General features: G+C 43.8%; 1 protein-coding gene across 3 annotated transcripts in view; it reads right to left on the bottom strand.

The window, feature by feature from the left end:
* zc3h13 (zinc finger CCCH-type containing 13) overlaps window positions 1–27,314 on the bottom strand; it is a 50,761-nt gene that overhangs the window by 17,188 nt on the left and 6,259 nt on the right. Inside the window, exons 3-16 of one of the 3 annotated variants that reach the window (XM_084051286.1) lie at window positions 26,635–26,738; window positions 25,422–25,536; window positions 22,704–22,815; window positions 21,076–21,245; window positions 17,526–17,677; window positions 16,811–17,023; window positions 14,521–14,706; window positions 11,880–12,191; window positions 11,117–11,226; window positions 8,239–8,826; window positions 7,039–7,281; window positions 4,438–4,894; window positions 2,827–3,023; window positions 1,033–1,560 (exon numbers count right to left, since the gene is read on the bottom strand). In XM_084051286.1, the coding sequence (XP_083907412.1) occupies window positions 1,033–1,560; window positions 2,827–3,023; window positions 4,438–4,894; window positions 7,039–7,281; window positions 8,239–8,826; window positions 11,117–11,226; window positions 11,880–12,191; window positions 14,521–14,706; window positions 16,811–17,023; window positions 17,526–17,677; window positions 21,076–21,245; window positions 22,704–22,815; window positions 25,422–25,536; window positions 26,635–26,738 (3,487 nt within the window). Of the gene's footprint in view, window positions 1–1,032; window positions 1,561–2,826; window positions 3,024–4,437; window positions 4,895–7,038; window positions 7,282–8,238; window positions 8,827–11,116; window positions 11,239–11,879; window positions 12,192–14,520; window positions 14,707–16,810; window positions 17,024–17,525; window positions 17,678–21,075; window positions 21,246–22,703; window positions 22,816–25,156; window positions 25,183–25,421; window positions 25,537–26,634; window positions 26,739–27,314 lie in introns of those variants that run through there. The other 2 variants (XM_084051285.1, XM_084051287.1) reach the window with 2 other exon arrangements.

Below are 27,314 nucleotides of genomic sequence, written 5' to 3' on the forward strand. Positions count from 1 at the left end.
CCAAACTGCCATAAATAAGCCGGGCACTGAATGAGTTAAAAATCATGTATCTCGGCTCCTCTGTACTTTTTTTTTTACCATGTATTTTTTGGTGAAACATGCTTTTTTCAACTGGCTGCAATTATGGAACAGATTACCGCGATCGGACATATTATTTTTTTCCACGATTCTACGAGACTCCTGTGTGTGTAATGAGGGGATCACCGTGAGGATGGTGATCACAGAAAATATTTTGTGACTACTTGAAAAATTGTTAAAAAAGGTTAGAAAATCTTAAAAAATGCTGGCACTGGGTGGGAATAAAAAAAAAAACTCTGGCAGGAAATGTGTTTACATAAAGCTGGAGGTTTGCCCCTCCCATTTAGACCTGAGGCCGATTCTAAAAACGCCTTCTAAATCCTGACCTAAGTTTTCTGAAAAACTTCAAATATTTATTCAAAAATTACAACAAATGTATGTTGCTATATTACTGTACATAGCAACAAGAACCCCAAAAGGGGTTCCTGTCCTGAAAGGCATAGTTATAAATAGATAATAAATAATTTTCACGTGACAATTAATTGTCACACAAATAATTGTGGATTAAGGATTTTAATTGTTGTGTTTTTTTTTATCACTTTTACTATCACTTCATCACACATTATGAATAGAAATTACATTTCTGTTTCTGACTTTTAGGCTTCATAAACAAAAATTGCACAGGGGCAGATTATGACAAATAACTGAAATATACCAAGAAATTACTGACATTTAATTGTCTACTTAAAAAATAATTTAAGAAAAATGCAGAAATAGCTGATCTACAAGATTACAACGCGTCACAAAGTGACGCGTTGTAATCTTGTAGATCAGCTATTTCTGCTATTTTTGGAAAATGATTGAAAATGTATGAAAAACATGGAAACTAATTATGACGATTATGTAATAAATGACTGTGTTATTAATCATTGGGTGCATCCCTAATCTTTTAATATTTATTATCTCTAATAATGCGAGCAGGTGATTCTATGTAATAACTGTGACAGGCCTTACCTCCGGGGGCTCCTCCTCCCGTCGCCTCCTCCTCCTTGCGGCCCTTCTTCTGTCCCTTCCTCTGGGACTTGGTCTTCTTCTTGCCCTCCTCGTGGGCCTGGGGCTCCTCCGGGCCCCCGGGCAGCAGGAGAAGGAGGGGGCCGGCGGAGGAGGAGGAGGAGGCCGTGGCGGGGGCCGGCGGCGGTGGCGGCGGGGGGCTGGGCTCCCGCTGGTCCCTGCTGTGGCTGCGAGCGTCACGGAGGAGGAGCAGGGGGGCTCCGGCTCCGGCGTCAGAGAGGAGGTGCTGCTCCCCGCCCCCTCGCCGGTCGCCTCCCCTGCCCCGCTCCGGGTCGTCGTGGCGGCCCCCGCCTCCTCCTCCGCGGCCCTCCCTCTTGTCTCCTGGGACCGCCGGTCCTCCTCCTCCTCGGCGCTCCTCGTCCTTCCAGCGGCCGGGCCTCTCGTCCAATAGGAGGGCGGCGCTGGGCGGGGAGCGGAGCAGAGGCTCCTGGGGGCGGACCACCTGGCTCAGCAGGCGGTGCTTGTCCCCGCCTACACACACACACACACACACACACACACACACACACACAGTGTACTCTGTTAACATCACAAATACCATCATCATCATCATAGTTTGATGTGCATTAGGCTAGAGGTTCTCAAATTGTTTGTTATTTAACCCATTAAGACCTGAAGAAGCATCTGTGTCACATTTTCATTTGAGCTAAAGAGCATTATTTTACACTTTGGCTATTTTTGAAAAATCGTGAAAATGTGTGCATATCTTTGAATATATATGTTTTAAAGCGAACATTTTGAACTCAAATCTTTGCTTCTTGGGCGGTCCCTGGAACAACATATTTTGAGATGTGGGTCGGTGGCCAAATACATATCATTTTGGGGGTCCTTGACATGAAAAAGTTTGAGCACCACTGATACAGAAACATACGTTTTTCAGAAAATTGTTGGGATTTAGAAGACATTTGTAGAATCGGCTTCAGGTCTTAATGGGTTAAGATAAGTTTTGACATAATCATGTATTTTGCCATAATCAGGTAGCTGATCAACATTGGTAAACAAATACATTCATTATATATACTGTATGTATATATATATATCATATTCGGCCTGTCGGTATTCGGTCTTCGGCCAACTGTTTTCCATTTTCGGCATTGGCCAAGAAGGTCCCATTGGGTGCATCCCTAATCTTTTACTCAAGAGGTTCAATGCCCGTCGCAAGTTGACGATGTCATTTGTCCATGTGTGCTCCAGCCCTATGGAATGTATAGTATGCATGTGCTAATAAAACATATTTTAAATATTGATTTGATGCTCATATTAACCTTAGGAAATATTACGTTGTTTTTTTATTGGTTGGTCCAATTGGTCCAGCCACTGAGGAGAACCAGGCAGAACAGATTTTGGCCTCATCATGCACCACTACACCATGCACTACAGAGTCTTTGTAGAATTATAGTAGGATTTGGCTGCGGACCCCCCCCATCTCAAAATATTTTGTTCCAGGGACCCCCCAGAAGCAAAGATTTGAGTCAAAAATGTCCGCTTTAACAAATATTCAAAGATTTGCACAAATTTTCAAGATTTTGCACGATAGCAGATCTACAAGCTCACGATAGCAGATCTACAAGCTCATAGCGCGGCACTCGGTGCCACGCTATGAGCTTGTAGATCTGCTATTTTTGAATAGCCAAATAAATCTTAAAATGACACAGATGCGTTCTTGATGGATTAAGAGGTTCTGTGTTTCCAAAGAGAAAAGGAGTGTGTGTCCCTTTAATAAAATAATGTCCCTACTGTCAGGTGGAGGCAGACACACTGGGTTGGGGAGGAGGGGCTGGGGGTGGAGCTTGGCCTGCCCTCGGCCAATGGGGCGCTCACTTTTCTCTTCCGCGCTGTTGTAGCCGTCGCTGTCCCCCGGCGTGAGGTCACGGGCCGCCCGCTTGGGCGAGGGCCGCGGGCTGGGGCTGCTCTCTACCCTGTGCCTCTTACGACTGAGGGAAGAGAGGGATATAAGAGAAGAGAGGGATATAAGAGAAGAGAGGGATATATAAGGGACGGAGAGGAGAAGGACAGTTTATGGTGACCAACGATGGTGGAAAAAATACTCACATTTTTTACTTAAGTAAAGTATACTCCTTACAAGTAAAGGTCCAGAACTGAAAATATAGTTGAGTAAAAGTACTAAAGTATTGGCATCAAAATGTGCTTAAAGTACCACAAGTAGAACGTACTCATTGTGCGGAATGTCCCATTTAACAACTTTTCAAATGTATACAAATCTTTTGAAAATAGCAGATCTACAAGCTCACAATGCTTGTAGATCTGCTATTTTCAAATGGCAGAAATGTATATAGGGCTGAAGTGGTTACTGTATGTTTTGTAATAATAATCAGAATCTACACAATAACTAGTGACTAAAGTTTTCAAATAATTATAGTGGAGTCTAAACGTCCAATACTGAGATGTAGTGGAGTAGAAGAAAAAGTATGATGGTGAACAATTGTATTACTACACTACTACTAATTACTACAGTAACCTGACACATGTTACAGCCCAATGTATACTGCGTCGTATGACGGGGTTGTGCGCCGAAAATAGCAGATCTAAAGGCTCACAACGCGTCGGTTGTGAGCCTTTAGATCTGCTATTTTTGACACGCGACCCCGCTGTATGGCGAAGTATAACTGGAGCTTAAATGACTGGGGAGCTGTTCTCACATTGCTTTTCTAGCGCGAATACATCGTCAACCGGCGATTTTTTGGGCCGACGATGGCTGATAGGAATATTTTGGCATATCGCCCCAACCTTAGCTGCTAACATGCATTCCAAACAAGTAACACACTAACATGTCATAATGGTGTCACGCAGTGGTGGAAAAGGTACTCAAATTAGCCCCTTTGCACTTGAGAGTAACCACTGTATCCACGGGCAATAGTTTTACATGGGTTTGTGTCCACCGGCAATAGTTTTACATGAAAATTTCTAGGCTATAGTATAGTACTGCCCCGTACAACCTAACAGAGCCCAGCACAGCCCGACAGAGCCCATTATAGCCCATTATTGCCTATTATAGCCAACCAGAGCCCAGCAGTCCGGCACATTCCAGAACACAAAGTCCAGCCCACTGGGAGAATAGCCTAGGGTATGGGTGTGGTTAAATGACTGTAATAGGCTATACAGGGCTGGGTCCAGCTGGAATAGGCTAGACTAGAATGTTCTAGGCCTTACTAGACTCTAAAAGGCTCTATTAGGCTGTACTAGGCTCTTGTCAGCCCTGTAGCCCCTTTGCACTTGAGATTAACCACTGTGTCCACCGGCAATAGTTTTGAATGAAAATGTCTAGGCTATAGTATAGTACTGCCCCGTACAACCTAACAGAGCCTTTCCACCACTACTGATACGTGCCTGGTCTTGCGGTCCTCGTGGGCGTCCCGCGCCGGCCGCTCGTCCCTGGGGTCGTCCCTCCTGTCGCGGCGGTCCTCCCACTCCCGCTGCCTCTCCCTCTCCCGCTGCTCGCGCTCCCTCTCGCGCTCCTTCCGCTCCCTGTCGCGATCCTCGCGCTCCCGCTCGCGCTCCTCCCGCTCCCGTTCCCTCTCGCGCTCGCGCTCCCTCGTCTCCCTCTCTCGCTCGCGATCCCTCTCCCTGGCCCGCTCTCTCTCCCTCTCCGCCTCCTTCTCCTTCTCCCTCTCGCGGTCCTTCTCCTTCTCCCTCTCGCGCTCCCGCTCTCTGTCGCGGTCGCGGCCCCTGTCCTCCCGTCTGTCCTCGCCTCCTCCTCTGTCCGCCCGGCGCTCGTCTCTCCTGTCGTCTCTCTCCGACTCCTCCCTGCTGCCCTGGTGCCTGCTGGGAGACGACGCTCTTGGCTCTGAAAGAAAAACACAAACAGGCATTCGGTTTAACCCATTGAGACCTGAAGCCCATTCTACATGTCTCCTAAATCTCAACAGTTTTCTGAAAAACCTATGTTTCTATATCGGTGGTGCTCAAACTTTTTCATGTCAAGGACCCCCAAAATGATATGTATTTGGCCGCGGACCCCCATCAAAATATCTTGTTCCAGGGACCCCCCCAGAAGCAAAGATTTGAGTTAAAAATGTTCTCTTTAAAAATATATATATTCAAAGATTTGCACACATTTTCACTATTTTTCAAAAATAGCAGATATACAAGCTCATAGCGCGGCACCGAGTGCCGCGCTAGCTTGTATATCTGCTATTTTTGAATAGCCCAAAGTGTAAAATAATGCTTTTTAGCTCAAATCTAAAAATGACACAGTTCCAGGTCTCAATGGATTAAGAACAACCAATGGCATATCCTTTTGTTGATTTCGTCGACTAAAACCGTGACGAAAAATGTTCGTCATAGTTTCACTGACGAAAACTAAATAAAAACGAAATATAAACTAAGCTACGATGACTAAAACCAAGACTAAATATACTGACAATTTCGTCAACAAATAAAAACTAGACGCGTCGCAATTCCGGGGAAATTGCAAAGTGTGGTTGCGCCGACGCCGGTCGGACTATCATAATGTAGTTTGGACAGGTTTATCGCAGGGGTCCATAGATCACGTGTACCGATTTGTGTGAGATTTGGGGAAAAAATGTAGGAAAAGGAGCAAAAAGTGTGTTTTGAAGAAAATTCAAAATGGCGGAAAATCTATCCTGACGCAAATGGGCGTGGCCTATATGGGGAGCTGCGTAATGACCCAAGGAATCTATGGAAAAAGACATTTTGATTTTACGACCTACGGTTCAAGAGTTATAGGCCAAAAGGTAAAGTGGGCTGTTATAGCGCCACCATGTGGCTGACTGGTGTGATTCTTTTCATAATAATTTCGCAAAAAACTATTAACCTCCCCTCCAAATCTTGTAACTGTAGCCCTTACGGTTTCCGAGAAAAAAATACTTGAATGGGAGTTTTTGCAATTCCCATTAAAGTGGATGGGGAAATTTAATGCAGAAATAAATCAATATCAAAAAATCTATCCTGACGCAAATGGGCGTGGCCTATATGGGGAGATGCGTAGTGACCCAAGGAATCCAGGTGAAAAGAAATTTTGATTTTCGGACCTACGGTTCAAGAGTTACAGGCCAAAACGTAAAGGGGGCTGTTATAGCGCCACCATGAGGCCGAATGGTGTGATATTTTTTTCAATAATTTCGGACAATATTATGAATTATCCCTCCAAATCTGATAACTCTAGCTCTTACGGTTTCTGAGAAAAAAATACTTGAATTTGAGTTTTTTCACTTTTCCATTAAAGCGGATGGGGACATTTAATGGCACTAATAAATTAATATCAATTAAACTATTCAACCAATCTCTTAGCCCTATACACGCGCACGATTCCCGATTTAGACGGTCATTTTGACATATGGCACAACATTGGGGGATAACAACTGTGGGAGAAATAGCGGTTTGAAAAAAGTTTATCTATAAATAAAGAAAGCTATAGAGTACTATAGTCTGGTTGCCCTGTTGGGCAACCACACTAACTAGACTGAAATGTTAGTGAAGGATCTAGTGGAGAAGAGATCCAGTAGAACTAAAAGACAAGTCTTTTTATGTTTGGTTGCGCTCTGAAAATAGCAGATCTACAAGCTCACAACACGTTGCGCTGCAACGCATTGTGAGCTTGTAGATCTGCTATTTTCAGCATGTAACCAAGTGTAAAATCAGCCATTACAACGCCATCAAGGGACCGTCAAAATACATTTTAAATGTCAAAATCAACACTATGCTTAGAACATTGTACACCATTTCCACCAGGAGACCATGTATTCGGTCCTCTGTGTGTGTGTGTGTGTGTGTGTGTGTGTGTGTGTGTGTGTGTGTGTGTGTGTGGCTAATCTAGCATACTTAGTACTTCACTAAACCAACCACAAGGGATCCCCACCCCTGACTCTCATTGGACAATACATTTTGTACCGAATAAATCCTAGGTCCACTCAGAGAGTGGTCTGGAACCAGGCTAACACCCCCCCCACCCCCACGGCCCACCCCTACCTCTGTCTCTGTTGTCCCTGCGATCGTGGCCTCCTCTCCTGTCGTAGGAGGAGTCTCGGCCCTGCTCCCTCCGGTCGCCGCCCTCGTAGCGGTCGCGGTCCCGCTCGGAGCTCCTCTCGGAGCCGCGGTCGGCGGCGCTGCGCTCCGCGCTCCTCTCACGCACGCCGCCGCCCCCGCTGCCCCGCGACTCCCAACTGTCATGGCTGCTCTCCAGCTGGGAGCCCCGGGAGTTTCTGCTGGAGCCTGATGGAAGAGGAGAGACGCATTGATGTTGAGGGCTGTTACCATTATGACATTTTACATGACCATTAACTCTTAAACTGCCAGGGGTTTTTCAAAAATAGTACTCAAAAACTGCCAGCAGTTTACATGGTAAAACATAGGAAAAATGTTATTTATTTCTCCCGTTTATTTTTTAACATTGAAGTGAATGGAGCAGCAACTTTTTGGAAAATGTTATCTCCTGGTTCTTTGTGAAGAACGGAAAAACCTTTATAAACGTTTTTGGCAGGCAATAGCTTAATTCTCAAAAACGTTTATGGCAGGCAGAGAGTTAATTGTCAACACAAATAATTGCGATTAACGATTTAATTGTTTTTTTGTCGCAGCTTTTGGCGAACATTGTAACATACGAATAAAAAAAAATATTTCGGTTTGGATTTTAGGCTTTGAAGTTGCACAGGGCAGATATGACAAATAACCTTAGTATGCAAACACATATTCAATACCTTTATACTTTTAAAAAAGAACATTAATAGTGGAAATAGCCGATCTACAAGCTCACAACGCGTCGCGATGCGATGCGTTGTGAGCTTGTAGATCCGCTATTTCCACTATTTTTGGAAGCATATACTGTATGTTTGGAAGCATGTTCAAACATATCTTAACATTCCTCAACATGACGATTATGCAAAAAAAAAAACAGCGATTATCTGAAATAATTGCGATTAGGCGATTATGTAGTCATTGTGACACGCCTACCCGCCATGTGGTGGGTTAGGGCGAGTCTTGGCTTGATTTGCATTTCGTTCTTGTCGTCGGGCAGAAAACTCTTATCTCCATATTTTAATGTTTTGTGTTTTTTTTTCGTAAATCATACTTGATCATACCACATCGTCACACAACAGTCTCAAAAGTATCTACAGGCTGGAACGCGTTGTGAGCTTGTAGATCTGCTACTTTCATATTTCGTGTTCTAACCTTTCTCCGACGTCTCGGCGGCGCGGCCCCTCCCTCGGCCGTTCCTCTCCGACCGGACGTCCCCTCCCCCCCCCCTCCCCTCGGCTCGGCCTCCTCCGTCGTCCCGTCCTCCTCCTCCTCCTCCGTGACCTCCTCCTCTCCCTCCGTAGCTCTTCTCCTCCTGGGACGACGACGACGGCGGCGGCGGCAGCTCCTCCTTGCGGCGGGGGGGGTCGTCCCCCGGTCGCTCCCTCTCCTTGTCCCTGTCCCTGTCCTTGTTGTCCCTCGCCGTGTCCTTGTTGTCCCCGCGCTCCCTCTCGCGCTCCCTGTCTCGCTCGCGCTCCCGCCGCTCCAGGGACTCCCGTCCGCCGCCGCCGCCGGAGGAGCGCGTCTCCCCTGCTCCCCGGCCGTCCCTGGGGTCCTTGGGGTCCCCGCCCCCCCGGTGGTCGCCGCCGCGGGAGGCCTCCCTCCCTCGCTCGCGGCCGTCTCCGCCGCGCCGCTCGCGGCCGTCCCCCCGGCCGTCCCGGTCGTCTCGGGACGAGGCCTGCTCCGAGTCGTAGTCGCGGTCGTCGCGGCCGCCGGCCTCCTTCTCACGCTTGCTGCGGCTTTCTGTTTGCAGGGGGGGGGCAGACACATTATCTCTGTCGTTTTACACTTCTTTGGCTATTCAAAAAAAAATAGCAGATCTACAAGCTCATAGCGCGGCAATGAGCTTCTAGATCTGCTATTTTTAGCGGCGCTAGCCGAGCGGATCCTGCTCTATACCCGACTTAGTCCGTGTTCACCGTCAACGTTCTGATTGGTCAGACCCGTCAACGTTCTGATTGGTCAGACCCGTCAACAAAGTGATTGGTCAAGCTTCACGTGACACATGGCTATAAACACATTATAAACACATTATAAACACATATCGATGACAAAATGTATCAAAGGCGCCGCTACCTTCACACAGGGTGTGATTTTTTGACTAAATCTTGACAATTGTGCAAATCTTTGAATATATATAATTTATTTTAAAGCGAACATTTTTAACTCAAATCTTTGCTTCTGGCGGTCCCTGGAACAAAATATTTTGAGATGGGGTCCGCAGCCAAATACATATAATTTTGGGTGGTCCTTGACATGGAAAAAGTTTTAGAATCACTGATATTATAGCAACATTTTTTCAAAAACCTGTTAGGATTTAGAAGACATTTGTAGAATCCCCTAGAAGCAAAGAATTGAGTTACAATGGTTTGCTTTAAAATAATCCAATTTTTTTAGCCAATCGCAGCACGTCCTGCACAGCATGGCGTCACAGCGAAAGACACATTTTCACGACGGAAAGAAAAACTTTCACCACGGATGGGTCCTAAACCCTCTTATAGGAGCGGTTGCACCGCTCAAAAAGTATATATATTCAAGGATTTCAAAAATAATAATCACTTTGATAGACTGGTTCTAATTAGGGCGTGGCTTCCCTATGGATCACTGACATCGTGATGTTGATGACATCATATTGAGCATGTCAGTATTGCCCAAATATTCAGGGACGCTGGATCCAAGATCACAACATTTTTTTTAATTGTCAAATAATAGAATGTTTTAGATAAAAAGTGAAAGAGAAGACTGGAAATCTCTGTTGGAACCGTTACCCCTGCGACCCCATTCCGGATAACCATCTTCGATGGATGGGTGGATAAATAAATATCAGATCAACAAGCTCGCAACGCGCTGTGAGCTTGTAGATCTGATATTTTCAAAATGTTAGCCTCTTTCTTATATTAGACAATTTGGCCAATGTTTGACCAGTTTGTATACACTGTATAACACACTATATTATAGTTTGTAGATTACTTTTGCTGCAGTAATGGGCTTATTTCTTTTCAGGTATAGAGTACATAAGTCCTGACGTCACTCGTTCATCCTCTGGTTCGTAAAGTAATGTCTCTATGGAGAATAACATTGGGTCACATCATAGAATCGTCTCATATAAGAATTGTGGTCCAAAAATAAACAAAGTGTCTCGGCGATATTGTCAGGGAGGAGGTTCTGTATCGTTTATGATAGTCAGTCACTTATATTTGATACAGTCTGTTTCTGGTGAAAATTTAACCAATTCGGCGGAAGTAACATTAGCTTTTTCTCACCGTCAGTTGATGCTTCATATCCATAAGACAGTTGTTCTCAAACTTTTTCATGTCAAGGACCCCCTGATTGACACTTATTACCCCACGGACCCCCATTTGAAAAGATAAGCCAGGGACCCCAATAAGAGAAGGTTTTTACGGCTCTCTAGCAGTGATTCTCAACCATTTTAATTTCAAGGACCCCCAGTTTGACATGCATTAGGCTACGGACCCCCATTTAATGGCATTTATACCTCTGGGACCCCAATTCACATTGTAAAAAACAATGTTAATTTAACTCTGAGAGTGTACAAATGGAACCAAATGGACCCGTTAGGGTCCATTTGGTTCCATTTGTACACTCTCAGAGTTACAGACCCATAAGGGTCCATTTGGATCCTGTCCATCATTTAGGGGGGGGGCGGGGAAACCGCAACCCAGGTAGGATGTGTAAATCACGTCAGACTTCGGTGCTCTGTCCCCAAAGAGCCACAGTCCTGAATTTGCAAAGTCAGCCAATCACATTACAGTTAGTGGTGATGACACTAGCTGTAATGTGATTGGCTGACTTTACAAAAGTATCGATTTGCATTAACAATGGAAGGGTTAGGGGTGTAGACTGCGTTGTAGACTATTGGCCAATCACGGTGCAGGATTGGTCAGTGTCCAAAACTCACTTATAGGGGGCGGTTACACCGCCCCAAAAAACAGAATCCTGAGATATAACTGTGAATAAAGAGCTGCAGACATGACAGTCTTAACGGTGAACATTAAACAAAACATTTATTTACCATCCCTGCGCTCGTGCCGGCGCTCCTGGGCGGGGGGCGGGCTCCTCTCCCTCTCGCCGCGGCTCCTCTCGCGGCCCTGCGAGTGGCGCCGGGCCGGACCCGGGCTGGACCTGTCGGTAGGCCTGTCGCAGTTATTACATCGTCGTCTAATCGCAATTATTTCAGATAATCACAGTTTTTTTTTCATAATCGTCATAATCGTTTCCACGTTGAACATTTTTCACACATTTTCTAATGTCAAAAATAGCAGAAATAGCCAATCTACAAGCTTATCGCGTTGTAAGCTTGTGGATCACCTATTTCTGCAATTTTTAATATTTGAAAATCAGCTATTTCTGCTATTTTTAATATTTGAAAATCAGCTATTTCTGCTATTTTTAATATTTGAAAATCAGCTATTTCTGCTATTTTTTATATTTGAAAATGTTTTTTTGTTATCAATTGTTTTTTATTATCATATCAGCAATATAATTATGTTTGAATGGATTGATATTTGAAAATGTTGAACATTCTTCACACATTTTCAAATGTTAAAAATAGCAGATCTACAAGCTTACAACGCGTCACTTTGTGACGCGTTGTAAGCTTGTAGATCAGCTATTTCTGCATGTATTTTCACATGTACAAAAATGATTAAATATGTCAATAATTTCTGTGTATATGTCAGTTATGTGATCTGTCATATCCGTTGTAAATCTTTAATCGCAATTATTTGAGCGACAATTAATGGTCACATTTTTATGTGTAATGGTGCCAGCCCTACCTGTCGGAGCGCCCCCCCCCCCGGTGGGGGGACGAGGCGTCGCGGGAGGAGGAGGGCAGGAGGGGCGACCGGGAGCGCCTGGAGGAGGAGGAGCCTCCCGGGGGCGGGGAGGAGCCTGCGGCCGAGGTGGGGGCGTCGCCCCCGCCGCGGTGGTGGTGGTGGTGGTGGTAGGCCGGGGGGGAGAGGGAGGAGCGGCGGCCGCGGCGGGGAGACGGCGACGAGTGCCTCTGGGCCGAGGAGCCCGAGTGGGAGGAAGGAGAGTGGTGGCGGGGGGAGGTGGGCGTCCGCTGGCGGTGAGGGGGGCTGGGAGACCTGCAGGGGGGGGACGGGGGGACGTCAGAAAACCAATACCTTAACCACTTAACCCATTAAGACCTGGAACTGTGTCATTTTTAGATTTGAGCTAAAAAGCATTATTTTACACTTTGGGCTATTCAAAAATAGCAGATATACAAGCTCATAGCGCGGCACCGAGTGCCGCGCTATGAGCTTGTAGATCTGCTATTTTTTGAAAAATCGTGAAAATGTGTGCAAATCTTTGAAATATATATATTTTTAAAGCGAACATTTTTAACTCAAATCGTTGCTTCTGGGGGGTCCCTGGAACAAAATATTTTGATGGGGGTCCACGGCCAAATACATATCATTTTGGGGGTCCTTGACATGAAAAAGATTGAGAACCACTGATATAGAAACATGCGTTTTTCAGAATACTGTTGAGATTTAGGAGACATGTAGAATCGGCTTCAGGTCTCAATGGGTTAAGACAGGGAACGCATCTGTGTCATTTATTTTTTCTTTGGCTATTCAGATCTACGAGCTCATAGCGCTATGAGCTTGTAGATCTGCTATTTTTGAAAAATGTATGAATATATATTTTCATATTTTTAAAAGAGAACATTTGTAACTCAAATGTTTGCTTCTGGGGATTCTACAAAATGTCTTCTAAATCCTAACAGTTTTTTTTTTTTTGAGTGGTTCTCAAACTTTTTCATGACCACCCAAATTGATATGTATTTGACCGTGGACCACCCCTCTCAAAACAATTTGTTCCAGGGACCCCCCCAGAAGCAAGGATTTCAGTTACAAATGTTCGCTTAAAAAAAAAAAAAAAAATGTATTCAAAGATTTGCACAAATTTTCACACATTTTCAAAAATAGCAGATCTACAAGCTCGTAGTGCCGCGCTAAAGTCAGTTTTGGACATGAGGTTTCAACCCGACAGATGATGTATAGCAAATAATTATAAACTTAAATAAAGTTTGGATACTTAACTTTGGTCAATTATATCTCCCCTTTAATAATACCAATCAGTATTGTGTTTTATATCATTTTTATCGTTGATTAGTCACCTTTACAACGGGGTACAGCTTGTAATGATCGGGCATTTGTGGAATGAGCAACACAGCTAAACGTGTGGGTAGCGCCAAAAAATGTGCCAAAATCACCCAATATGCTTCTGTTGGTAATGGCTCTTGTTTTGAGCGACCTGCCAGCACACACCTGCCGAGAGGTGTGTGCCAGTCACATGTGTGTGACTGCCTCACAGGTGAGTGACTGGCACCTGAGCATGGATTCTGCTACTTTGTTGAGTTTGTGTTGATGCTCCAAGCAGTAACACTGCCCCCATGGAAAGATGCCACGTTTGTCCCTTCAGGATAAGGCCTGTGCAATAGAGCAAGTGGAAGCTGGTGTTCCGTTACGCAGATGACCCATTATTTGATGTCAGCCCTGGTACCATTTGCAGGCAGGTGTGTGACTGGCACCTGAGCATGGGTCCTGCAACTTTGACGTCTGTCTTTGGTACCGTTGTGCAAATCTTGCCTGTAAATCTGGTTCCTCAGTGAAGCAAGGGGTCTTGGGTTGTTGACTTCACCAGTCTCACAGAACTAAGTCCTAAGTGTGTAAATGGTACCAGGGCTGACACCAAATAATGCTGCCACTCTGCATAACGGAACACCAGCTTCACTTGCTCTATTGCATGGGCCTTATCCTGAAGGGACAAACGTGGCATCTTTCCATGAGGGCAGTGTTACTGCTTGGAGCGTCAACACTAACTCAACAAAGTTGCAGAACCCATGTTCAGGTGCCAGTCACTCTCACTCTCAGCAGGTGAGTGCTGGCAGGTCGCTCAGAACAAGAGCGATTACCAACAGAAGCATATTGGGGGATTTTCGCAAAATCTTTGTAGGCGCTACCCGCACGTTTAGCTGTGTTGCTCATTCCACAAAGGCCCGATCCTTACAAGCTAGCGTTGTAAAGGTGACTAATCAACGATAAAAATGATATAAAACACAATACTAATTGGTATTATTAAAGGGGAGATATAATTGACCGAAGTTTCCGAACTTTTTTTTTTCAGAAAAAAAAGGTAGGATTTAGAAGCCGTTTCTTGTGTTGGTTTGAATTGTTTACAGACACCACCACCTCACAGCCTTCTTCAACCAGCATACAGACTAAACAAGAGCTTCTCAATGTGAGGTCCAGGGACCCCCCCGCCCCAAGGATCTTTCTGGGAACGTCAGGGGGTCCCCAGCTAAATGGTTATGTATCAAATGGACCCTTACGGGACTGTAACTCAAAAGACTACGACCCAAACTAAATAGAGATTTGCGGTGAAAAAAATGGAACACGCGCTGACCTGCGAGGCGGGGAGGGCGGCGCGGGGGTCTTCTGGGACGAGGCTTTAGGGGAGGAGGGGGACTTCTTCCTGGCCGGGGGAGGAGGAGGAGGAGGAGACAGGTCTCTGGAGGGAGACGACACGCTGCCCGAGCGCTCCTCTGACAGCACGGACCGCTTGGCCTTGTGGGAGCTGTGGGAGCGGTCCCTGAACACACAGACAGGCAGACAGGCAGTTAGACAGACAGACAGACAGACAGTTAGACAGACAGACAGACAGACAGGCAGACAGACAGACAGAGGGAGAAAACATCCGTTTAAACCCAGGGGTGATGCAACTGTGATGATGTAGAGCATACATGGGCAACTGGCGGCCCCCACCTTCACTTAAAAGGTATGATTTTCTTTGGTTAAAATAAGTGTTAAATAGCTCTATATTGTGATAGTACTCATTGCTATAGAGTGTTTGTTCAGTAAAAGGAGTCTCCTTGTCTCTCCAGCTCTTTATTAAACAGAAAATACATTTTCGTTTCAGTTTCATTTCCAATTTTATCCAATCAGGATAGAGAACTCAATCAGGATACAGATTAAACAAGTGAAATTGGAAGTGATGACCCTAAAAAATGAGCAGGCAAAATTAGAACTGGAACACTATAAAAATGAAGCTTAAAAATGGGTACTTTCTCCTGATTGGCTGAGATTTTGACACCTACCGGAAAAAGTATTTTCTGTTTATTAAAGAGATGGAGAGACGGGGAGACTCCTGTTACTGAACAAACACTCTATAGCAATGATTACTATCAGAATATAGTATTTTAACCTTTTAACAAAATACTTTTTGTTTTAACCAAAAAATATCACTTACCCTACCTTTAATGCGGCCCGCAGGTTAATATCAGAATACTGATATATTATTGATATATTATTGATTTCAGCTGTTACAATTCCAAACATGCAAACATGACCCGCTTTAATTACTTCAGTCTATAGAGGTAGCTTAACGACTAGTATAAAAATAGTATACTATTCTTTTTTATGTCCAATGTATTTGTATTTAAGTTCATAAAGTTAACATAAATATAACTAAATGCATTTGAAATTAAATATAACATTTGCTTTTCAGGATTACAATTCAAATGTAGCACCAAAAAAAAAAATCTGTTCCAATTAAAAAATAGTGTCGCACTGAGACGCGTTTTGAGCTTGTAGATCTGCTATTTTTGCTACTTTTGTGTGACATAGAATGGCGATACGGAGATAACTGCCCGACAGCATAATGTGGCCCTCTGGAGTGAGTGTGGAAATATAGTGGCCCTCTCCATCATCAAAGTTGCATCACCCCTGACGCAGAGGGCCACTATATTTCCACACTCACTCCAGGGGGACACATTGCATATACTGTCGGGCAGACAGACACCTCTTATCTCCCTATTTTTACTTTTTTCGTAAATGAATGCCGTATTTCGTCATTCTATGTCACACAAAAAGTAGCAACAATAGCAGATCTACAAGCTCAAAACGTGTAGATCGTCTATTTTTGCCATTTTTAAATTGGAATCCTGAAAAGTAACATTTTCATTTAATTTCAAATGCATTTAGTTATATTTATGTTAACTTTATGAACTTAAATACAAATACATTGGACATAAAAAAGACAATGGAATTTTAATACTAGTCAATAAGCTACTAATATAGACTGAAGTAATTAAAGTGGGTCATGTTTGCATGTTTGGAATAACAGCTGAAATCAATAATATATCAGTATTCCGAATATTAACCTGCGGGCCGCATTAAGTGAAGGTGTGGCCCCCGGGCCATACACCAGTTGCCCATGTATGGTTTAACCCAGTGGTTTTCAAACTTTTTCATGCCAAGGACCCCTAAATTGATATACATTTGGCCACGGACCCCCATTTGAAAATGTTTCGTGCCAGGGACCCCCAGAAGCAAAGATATCAGTTAATTTTCGATTAAAAAAAAAAAAAAAAAATTCAAAGATATGCACACTTTTTCAAGGTTTTTCAAAAATAGCAGATCTACAAGCTCACAGCGCGGCACTCGGTGCCGCGCTGTGAGCTTGTATATCTGCTATTTTTGAACAGCCAAAGCTAAGTGGTTAAAAAGGATTGTGATGCTATGTTAACTCATTTCGCTGGGGACCCCCTGGTACTCCCTCAAGGACCACTGGTGGTCCCCTAGTTTAACCCATTCAATCCAGGAACCCCGTGCTGTATGAAATGAAAGTACAGAACGACTGAACACCGTTCTGAGCCCTGAGGAAGCAACGCCACAGGGCTGACCACCGCCAGTACCTTCGTTTCTCCTTCTTCTCCTTGTGCTTCTCGGCGTCTCTCCCGCGGTCCTTCCCCTCCTTGGGGGGCTTCTCGTCAGACTTGTCCTTGTTCTTGTGCTTGCCCTTGTGCTTCTTCCCCGTTGCCACGGGGGGGTCCGCGGGGGGCGGCACCGGGGGCAGGGGGCTGGGGGTGCGGGGGCCTTTCTTCTTGCCGTGGCTCCCTTTAGACGACCTGGATAGAAGAAGAAGAAGCAGAAGTTATTAACCGTTGTTCAGTCATTAAGTACATTTGCTCAAGTACTGTACTTAAGTACAATTCCAATTGTCTATACTTTTACTCCTACTCCACTACATCTCAGAGGCAAATTTGTACTTTTTACTCCACTGCAATTATTTGAAAGGGTTAGTTACTAGTTATTTTGCAGATATAAATGATATTAAAAGAACATACATCATCCCCTAAGCCCTATTTTATACCTTGGTTATTTGAAAACCATGCGTCGCATCTCGATGCATTGTGAGCTTATAGATCTGCTATTTTCAAACATGTTAGTACTTTTACTTTTGATACTTTAAGTATATTTTGATACCAAAACTTTCGTACTTTTACTCAAGTAAATTTTGAATTCCCGGACTTTCACTTCAAGTAACAGAGTACTTCTCCATTGCAGCATTGATACTTTTACTTGCGTAAAAACATTCGAGTACTTTTTCCCCACCACTGCTACACTGACCTAGCGGAGTCTGAGACGGGAGAGGACGCCGATATCTTCTTCTCCTTCTTCCCAGAGCCGGGGGTCTTGTTTGCACTCTTGTTGTGTTTGGGGGAACCGCTGGACTTCCTGGACGAAGGGGAGTCCTTGGAGCTGGAGCGCTCAGGAGATGCCTGGGACACAGGACCAGGGACAAAGGCACTATTATTATGCATGGCACATTACAACAAACAAGGCAAGACTATGTGTTTTACACATGGATTAAAGCTAGTTTAAATCTCAAGACTGAAAATGTCCTAATGTGCGATTTGTGAAACCGTGTGAAAGGACACACACTAGCGCCAATTCCTAAACAAAGAATACACTATGTACAATTAGGACGCTTTAGTAATATTGTTCCTGCTGTTCTACATACTGCCAACCATGTGAAGAAATCACAGATTGAGGCTTTAACCTTTGCTTTTATATGAAATATCCGAGACGATTAAGATATGATGGAAGATACTTCTGAACATGTTGCTAGTTTGACCACTTCAAATGCTCTAATATGAAAATAACCAAAAATAGCCTTTCTACAAGCTCTCAATGCGTCGCAGACGCATTGAGAGCTTGTAGATCGGCTATTTTTGCTGCGCAACATGCTTCCATAGAAGACGTGCTGGCTTCCATGGAATCCAAATGACTGAAATCAGTCTTGGCGACTGAGAACTTTAATCCATGAATTTACACCACTGGCTCTCAAACTTTTTCTTGTCAAGGACCCCCCAAAATGATATGTATTTTGCTGCGGACCCCCCCACCCCCATCTCAAAATATTTTGTTCCAGGGACCGCCAGAAGCAAAGATTTGAGTTTAAAAAAATGTATGTAATGTATTGTAAATATATTCAAAGATTTGCACACATTTTCAAGATTTTTCAAAAATAGCAGATATACTTTGTTTGGAAAATGTTTAATGCAATTTTGTAATGATAATAATCCTATATTGTCAAGTAAATCTCTACTACCTGAGAAAAGCTATACATATATTAGTGAGGCATGGCATACTGTGTCATGCTTGATCACTGTATATGCACAGCTGATGCGCATGCTTCCCTGGACAACATAAAAATATGCTATGATCTGGCCACCACAGATCATATTCCATTATAATGACCCTAAATGTTGATAACATTCCAGTTCTATCTGTTGATGACAGTAAAACATCCACAGGTTGGATTGATTGGTCTAAACTAAGTGAGCAGGATATTAATCACTATACCTCACTCACAGACAAATCATTAGACTCTGTTGTTCTTCCAAGGGAAGCCATGCAGTGCAGTGACACTAACTGTAAAAATGTGCATCATGGTAGAGATTTATGATCTACTTATGATCTTATCATAAAAGCTTTAAATGACTCAAGTAAGGGTCTTTACAAGGGTAAGAAAAAAGAGTTTAGTATAAAACCTGGTTGGAATGAACATGTGACTGAGCTACACACTGCTGCTAGAGCTGCTTTTAAAGAATGGGCAGAATCTGGTAGGCCAAGACAGGGGACTGTGTTTGAACAGAAACAGGCCACTAATGCCAAATATAAGTATGCTGTCCGATTCATCAAAAAGAATGAGGACACAATGAGGGCAGACTCACTTGCCAGAAAGTTGCGAAACAACAGTTGTGTTGACTTCTGGCAAGAGGTCAAAACCATTAACAGCAGTAAAACTCCATTACCTTCTTCCATTGAAGGAGTGTGTGGGTCTGGGGCAACATTGCTGAATTGTGGCGGCAACACTACTATGAGTTGTTCAACTGTGTTAAGAGTGACTCTTTTGTGGTGGAAAAAGTTGACCCCACTGAAAATGTGACAGTTAGGGCTGAGGAAGTTTACAACACTATAATGAAGCTAGAAAAGAACAAAGCTTGTGGCCTGGATTACATCTCAGCTGAACACTTAAAAACATGCCAGTCTAAAGCTTGCTCCTATACTTGCTCTATGTATTACTGTATTCCTTAGTCATGGTGTTTTACCAGATTCAATGTTATCTGTGCTGCTAGTGCCAGTTATCAAGGACAAAGTTGGGAAAATTAATAGTATTGATAATTACAGACCTATTGCTCTAGCTAGTATTCTCTCCAAAGTACTGGAGAAAATCCTGCTGGACAGATTGGATGGGTTTATTACCACAGCAGACAACCAGTTTGGTTTTAAAAGGAAACATGGTACTGATATGTGTATATATGCTCTAAAAGACATTATAGCAAATTATAGAAGTCATAATTCCACCATGTTTTTGTGTTTTATAGATGCGTCTAGAGCATTTGACAGATTGAACCACTTCAAATTATTTGATAAACTGTGCCAAAGAGGGGTACCCAAGTACATTATAAGGATACTAGCCTTTTGGTATGCTCATCAGACTATGCAGGTGAAGTGGGGTAATACTGTGTCTGAACTTTTCTATGTAAGTAATGGTGTTAAGCAAGGGGGGATTTTATCTCCCCTATTGTTTAATTTATACATGGATGGTCTGTCTAGGAATCTGAACATGTGTAATACTGGTTGTGTCATAGGGGATTCTGTTGTCAACCACCTTATGTATGCGGATGATTTAATTATCTTCTCTCCGTACAGTGCAGGCTTACAACAGCTTCTGAGGGTGTGTTCTCAGTATGGCATAGAATTTACTATTAAGTATAATGCCAAAAAGAGTAGCATCATGGTTGTACGAAGTAAAGAGGATAGAAGGGCTGTATTCCCTAATTTTATTCTCAGTAGCAACATACTATCTGTGTGCAGTGAGATTAAGTACCTTGGTCATTATATCTCTGATGATCTCACAGATGACAAAGACATCAATAGACAACGATCCAAACTGTATGCCCAGGCAAACATACTGATGCGGAAATTTCACAAATGTTCTGTACATGTCAAGGTATCACTTTTTAAAGCTTTCTGTACACCTTTGTATACGGCTCACCTATGGAGTAACTACAAGGCCAGCAGCATGAGAAAACTCAAAGTAGCATATAATGATGCTCTAAGGTTGCTGGTGAGGGTACCAAGATGGCACAGTGCCAGTCAGCTGTTTGTTAACTTGGGGGTACCTACCTGTCAAGCCCTGCTACGAAACTTAATGTACAAATTCATATGTCGTCTTGAGGAGTCTGACAATCATGTTATTAAGATTTTAATTAATCCTATCATGAGCTCCACTAGGTTCTCTTCCAAGATATGGAAACATTGGCGTAACAGCCTCTACAGACTGTGAGCAGCTGTAGAAGGACTATGTTCTTGTTTTATGTGTTTTATGTTCTGTTCTGTCTTGTTTTATTTCTTTGCTTTTATTTAGTTTTAGCAATGTGTAAGTGTCATATTGTACTGTTTTTATGGACTCCGAGTCTGGAATAAAGATTGAGATCTGCTATTTTTGAATAGCCAAAGCTAAGTGGTTAAAATTATTCCGACGCTAATGTTAACTAATTTTGCTGGGGACCCCCTGGTACCACTAGCCCCTCAAGGACCACTGGATGAAAACCTCCGCTCTCCTTCATCAAAGACGCATCGCCCCCTGTGCTAGTTGGCCAATCACCTTGGACATGCTGCTGGTCCGGGCCTTGGCGGGCAGCGGCTCCTCCTTCTTGATGGTGATCTCCTCCCTCTTCTCCAGGTTCTCCTGCTCCAGCTTCATCAGCTCACGCTGGATCTTCTGCCGCTTCATCTCCAGGGACAACTCGTAGTCGTAGTCGCCGATGTCCGAGTCTAAAGACAACCGAAACAAGACAAAAAGCACACGCTCGCTCAGAGACACAGGGACAACCAACGTAAGCTGGTCTTTCTGGGAGCATTGGTTCTCAAAGTGGGGTCCGGGGACCCCCAGGGGTCCTTGGGGGGGGGGGGACCAGGGGGCTAAAATAGTTAATATAGCGTCGCAATCATTTCAACCCCTTAACCCGTTATACTTTACCGCGCTATGAGCTTGTAGATCTGCTATTTTTGAAAGATCGTCAACATTTGTGCACATCTTTGAATAATATATATTTTTATAGCGAACATTGGGGGTGGCCTGGAACAAAATATGTTAAGATGGGGGTCCAGGGGCCAAATACATTCAATCAATTTGGGGGTCCTTGACAAGAACATGTTGGAGAACCACTGTTCTAGAGCAGTGGTTCTCATCCTGAGGGATCCCCGCATGATTTGCTTTGACAGTGAAGTGACAATTTAAGGACTTTTAACTCTCTCAGTGCCAGAGTATTTTCATAAAGTACTCCCCCAGTGCCAGCAATTTTTTTTTTTTTTTGGCTATTTTGTAATTTAATTTTCAAATAGCTTCTCTTCTGCAGTTTTAAACATATACGACAGTTCTACCAGTAGAAAGCAGCAAATCTTGACACATTGAATACCTCGCTGACTCCCCCCCCCCCCCCCCCCCCCCCCGACACAGGCAAAACACTGTATAAGTCATAACGACCCCGATGACTGATCGTCACCCAGACCAAAGATTATAGAAGGGGACCTCTCCGTTCGTTTTTTTTCTACCGTGTGAAAAACCGTGACTTTCCCTATTCTGGCCGAAAATGACCGCGGAAAAAAATAACTGGAAACGGAATCTGCGTCATGAAACCGGAACCCAATGAGTCTGAAGCGAAAGTGATCATGAAAAATAAACAGAATAGCGCGACCACAATCAAAAGTAAAAACTCGGGATTTCTCGTTCTGGCAGGGAGGGTACTCGGGGAAAAACTCGGGATATCTCGGGGCGTGGGACTTAGAGAGTTAATACCTTTTTTAATACCTTACAAAAAAAATAAAATAAGGCTTACTGCATCATCAAAAGAAATCAACAAACTTGCACAAACATGGGCCATATTGTCATATAATATAAGGAGGAGGCAAAAACAAAAGGCGTTGTGAGCTTGTAGATGGGCTATTTTCTACAAAAACTAAATGGAACACCTCAACTCCTACAATTCCAAGTTTTTTCCAAACATTTTCATGTCAAGGACTCCCAAAATGTATTTATTTGGCCACGGACCCCCGTCTGAAAAGATTTTTAGAGAACATTTATGTGAAATCTTTAATTTATTAAGAATTAGTTTAAAAAATAGGCGGTCCAATGGACCCCCACTTTGAGAACAGCACTGATTCCGAGCTGAAGCTATGATTGGCCGTGGTGGTGTGATAGAGAAGAGGGAGAACAGGAAGTTGGTCACAAACCTTCTCGGTTGCCTTCCCACTCCGCGGTTTCTTCTTCGCTGGCGGGGGTGCGTTCCTTCGTTATCTTTATGTCTTCCTTCTCCCTGTGTCTGCCTCTGGACGAATCTCTCTTCTGTGACACACACACACACACACAGCTTATAAGGTTGAAGTGGAGTCCCTCAGGGGTCTATACTAGTGCCTTTTTTGTTTTCTCTCAAAATTAACCCATTCAATCCAGGAAACGCATACCGCGTCATTTTTAGATTTCTTTCAGCCATAACCATTATTTTATAGTTTGGCTAATTCAAAAATAGCAGATCTACAAGCTCGTAGAGCGGCACTGCAAAAAAATAATAATAATCGTGAAAGTTTGTGCAAATCTTTGAATAAAGGGAACATTTTTTACTCAAATCTTTGCTTCCAGTGGATTCTACAAATGCCTTCTAAATCCTAAAAAACAAAAAACTTATGTTGCTATAATATCCGTGGTTCTCAAGTTTTTTTTCCATGTCAAGGACAATATTTTGTTCCAGGGACCTCCAGAAGCAAAGATTTGAGTTACAAATGTGTATAATATGAAAGATCTGCACACATTTTCACGATTTATTTTCCAAAAATAGCAGATCTACAAGCTCATAGTGCGGCACTCGGTGCCGCGCTATGAGCTTGTGTATCTGCTATTTTTGTATAGCTTGTATATCTGCTATTTTTGTATAGCTTGTATATCTGCTATTTTTGTATAGCCAAATAATAAAAAAAAATTACACAGATGCTTAATGGATTAAATAAAGGATGCACTGACTGGCCGATACATACATTACATTACCGTCATTTAGCAGACGCTTTTATCCAAAGAGACTTACAATAAGTGCATTCAACATAGGTAGGGAACAAAACTACTAATCACCAGAAGCAAGCGACTAAGAGTATACCTAGCGCTAAGGTAAAAGTGCAATATATCAGCTACCTACTGTCTTAAACAGATGAGACAAAATAGGAAAACCAAAGAGCAAGAGATAAAACAAATAAGTGTATCAAATAAACAAGATCCAATAAGACAAGAGCTCGTACAAATAATTGACAACAGGCAAGGCGAAGAGGAAGGATAGCGTTTCCTGAAGAGGTGGGTTTTCAGCCTGCGGCGAAAGATGGGCAGTGACTCTGCTGTCCTGACATCAGTGACTCTGCTGTCCTGACATCAGTGACTCTGCTGTCCTGACATCAGTGACTCTGCTGTCCTGACATCAGTGACTCTGCAGTCCTGACATCAGTGACTCTGCTGTCCTGACATCAGTGACTCTGCTGTCCTGACATCAGTGTCTCTGCTGTCCTGACATCAGTGACTCTGCAGTCCTGACATCAGTGACTCTGCTGTCCTGACATCAGTGGGGAGTTCATTCCACCACTGTGGGGCCAGAACAGAAAAAAAGCTGTGACCGTGTAGATCGGCCAGAAGGACCACTGAGCGACGAGGCAACCATTCGCCCCGAGGTGGCAGACCGAAGTGGTCGTGCAGGGGTGTAAAGCCTCGACCATAACCCGGAGGTAAGGAGGAGCTGTTCCTTTCACTGCCCTATAGGCTAGCACCAGGGTTTTAGACTGGATGCGAGCCGCTACGGGGAGCCAGTGTAGAGAACGGAGAAGGATAGTTGTGTGGGAGAACTTGGGGCGGTTGAACACCAGACGAGCCGCAGCTTTCTGTACAAGCTCCAGAGGTCTGATGGCAGACACCGGGGGAAGCAGCAAGGAGGCGGTTGCAGTAGTCCAGGCGGGAGATGACAAGAGCCTGGATGAGAACCTGCGCTGCCTTCTCAGTGAGGAAGGGGCGAATCCTCCTGATGTTGTAGAGCAGTGGTTCTCAAACTTTTTCATGTCAAGGACCCCCAAATTGACACTTATTAGCCCGCGGACCCCCAAATTGACACTTATTAGCCCGCGGACCCCCATTTCAAAAGATATGCCAGGGACCCCCATAAGAGAAGATTTTTTACGGCTCTAGCAGTGATTCTCAACCATTTCAATTTCAAGGACCCCCAGTTTGACATGCATTAGGGCTACAGACCCCCATTTAATGGCATTTCTATCACTTGGACCGCAATTTATAATGTAAAATCTATGTCAATTTAACTCTGAGAGTGTACAAATGGAACCAAATGGACCCTAACGGGTCCATTTGGTTCCATTTGTACACTCTCAGAGTTACAGACCCATAAGGGTCCATTTGGTTCCTAATCTATCATTTAGCTGGGGACCCCCTGGAACTCCCTCAAGGACCCCTGGGGGTCCCCGGACCCCACTTTGAGAACCAATGTTGTAGAGGAGGAATCTGCAGGAGCGTGACACTGATGCGATGTTTGTCCAGGGTCACATACTGAAGGTCGATCAATGACGTCTCAACCCTCAGTTGATAATATCACTCTACAGAGGTCAAGAAGCAGAAGTGTTTTTTTGGAGGGACAGTAACAACTCACTCTAACTGTAGGGGACGTGGGCTCTTCTAGTTCTACAGACAGTATAAACTCACTCTAACTGTAGGGGACGTGGGCTCTTCTAGTTCTACAGACAGTATAAACTCACTCTAACTGTAGGGGACGTGGGCTCTTCTAGTTCTACAGACAGTAACAACTCACTCTAACTGTAGGGGACGTGGGCTCTTCTAGTTCTACAGACAGTAACAACTCACTCTAACTGTAGGGGACGTGGGCTCTTCTAGTTCTACAGACAGTAACAACTCACTCTAACTGTAGGGGACGTGGGCTCTTCTAGTTCTCGCTTCAGATTCTCTGGGTCAACATCCTGTCGCTTGTTCTTCATCCTCTCCCGCAGATCACCAGTGGGTCTCTCTGCTGACCTGCTCCACACACACACACACACACACACACACACACACACACACACACACACACACACACACACACACACATATATATAAAGCAGTGGTTTCCAACCTTTTCTGACTCAGGACCCACTTGAAAATCGTGAAAGCAAACCCATCTGCCCACTTAACTCATTGAGTGCCCATTTGAGTTTTTTTTTTCTATTTTTTTCAAAAACACGTGAAACACGTTAACCCATTGAGACCTGAAGCCCATTCTACATGTCTCCTAAATCTCAACATTATTCTGAAAAACGTATGTTTCTATATCAGTGGTTCTCAATCTTTTTCATGTCAAGGACCCCCAAAATTATATGTATTTGGCCGCGGACCCCCATCAAAATATGTTGTTCCAGGGACCCCCCAGAAAAAAAGATTTGAGTTTACAATGTTCGCTTTAAAAAAAGATATATTCAAAGATATGCACACATTTTCACAATTTTTCAAAAATAGCAGATCTACAAGCTCGTAGCGCGGCACTCGGTGCCGCGCTACGAGCTTGTATATCTGCTATTTTTGAATAGCCCAAAGTGTAAAATAATGCTTTTTTGCTCAAATCTAAAAATGACACAGTTCCAGGTCTTAATGGGTTAATGGCACGTTGCACCATAGCGGTAAAACACGTGAAACACGTTAATGGCACTCAATGAGTTAACACGGTAGCCCCACTAGACAAGTGTTAGTGAGGGACTAGTGAAGGATAGATCCAGTAGAACTAAAAGACAAGTCATTTTATGTTTGGTTGCGCGCTCGGGATAAATAGCTCCGACAGCGCTCGGGGAAAATAGCAGATCTACAAGCTCACAACGCGTTGTGAGCTTGTAGATCTGCTATTTTCAGAGCGCAACCCAGTGTAAAATCAGCCATTACGACGCCATCAAGGCACCGCCGACATACATTTTAGTCGACCAAATCAACTGTAGATTTAGTCGACTATAACTAAAACATTTCAGATGACTGAAACCAAATGTAATTTTATTCTAAAGCCTATGACTAAAACTACATCAGAATGTGCTGTCAACATCAACACGGCTATGAACCTATTATGAATGAAGTAAACAAAGAGCACCTTACCTGCTAAAACTAAATCCCTTGCCGCGGGGCTGAGTTCCATGTGTGTAGCGACAAGTGTTGCCGTAACTGCAAATACCGGTTTTCAGCCAATTTCTACAATGACTCTGAAAGTGACACAAAGACAAAACACAGATGAACATTCATTACAATGCAGGCATTTAGCAGGCATTCCAGGGATCCTTGTGGGGGGGGGGGGTTCCAGGGGGTCCCCAGCAAAATGTGTTAATATAGCATCAGAGTAATCTAAAACCAGTGGTTCTCAAACTTTAAGATTTCAAGGACCCCCCCTTTTTTTTTTTTTTTTTTTTTTTATAATTTTTGTCCCACGATTTTGTAACCCACATTTTTTCACCCAGTGCCAATTGCCTATGTAATCCTGGGCACTACCTACCCTCTGCCAGCCTAGGGAGAGCCCAAGCTGAAGCTCATGCCTCCTTCAATGCATGAGGAGCAAGCAGGCCGCTTTAAGGACCCCCCCTTAACTCTGACAGTATACAAATGGAACCAAATGGACCCGTTAGGGTCCATTTGGTTCCATATGTATACTGTCAAGAGTTACAGACTTGTACGGGTCAATTTAGAACCCCCTAAAAGAACCCTGAGAGTCCCCGGACCCACAGACATCGTGAAAATGTGGGCAAATCTTTGAATATATATTTTTTAAAGTCAACATTTGTAAC

This window comes from Gymnoscopelus microlampas (assembly GCF_963454915.1).
Source record: "Gymnoscopelus microlampas genome assembly, chromosome: 24".
Taxonomy (NCBI): Eukaryota; Metazoa; Chordata; class Actinopteri; order Myctophiformes; family Myctophidae; genus Gymnoscopelus; species Gymnoscopelus microlampas.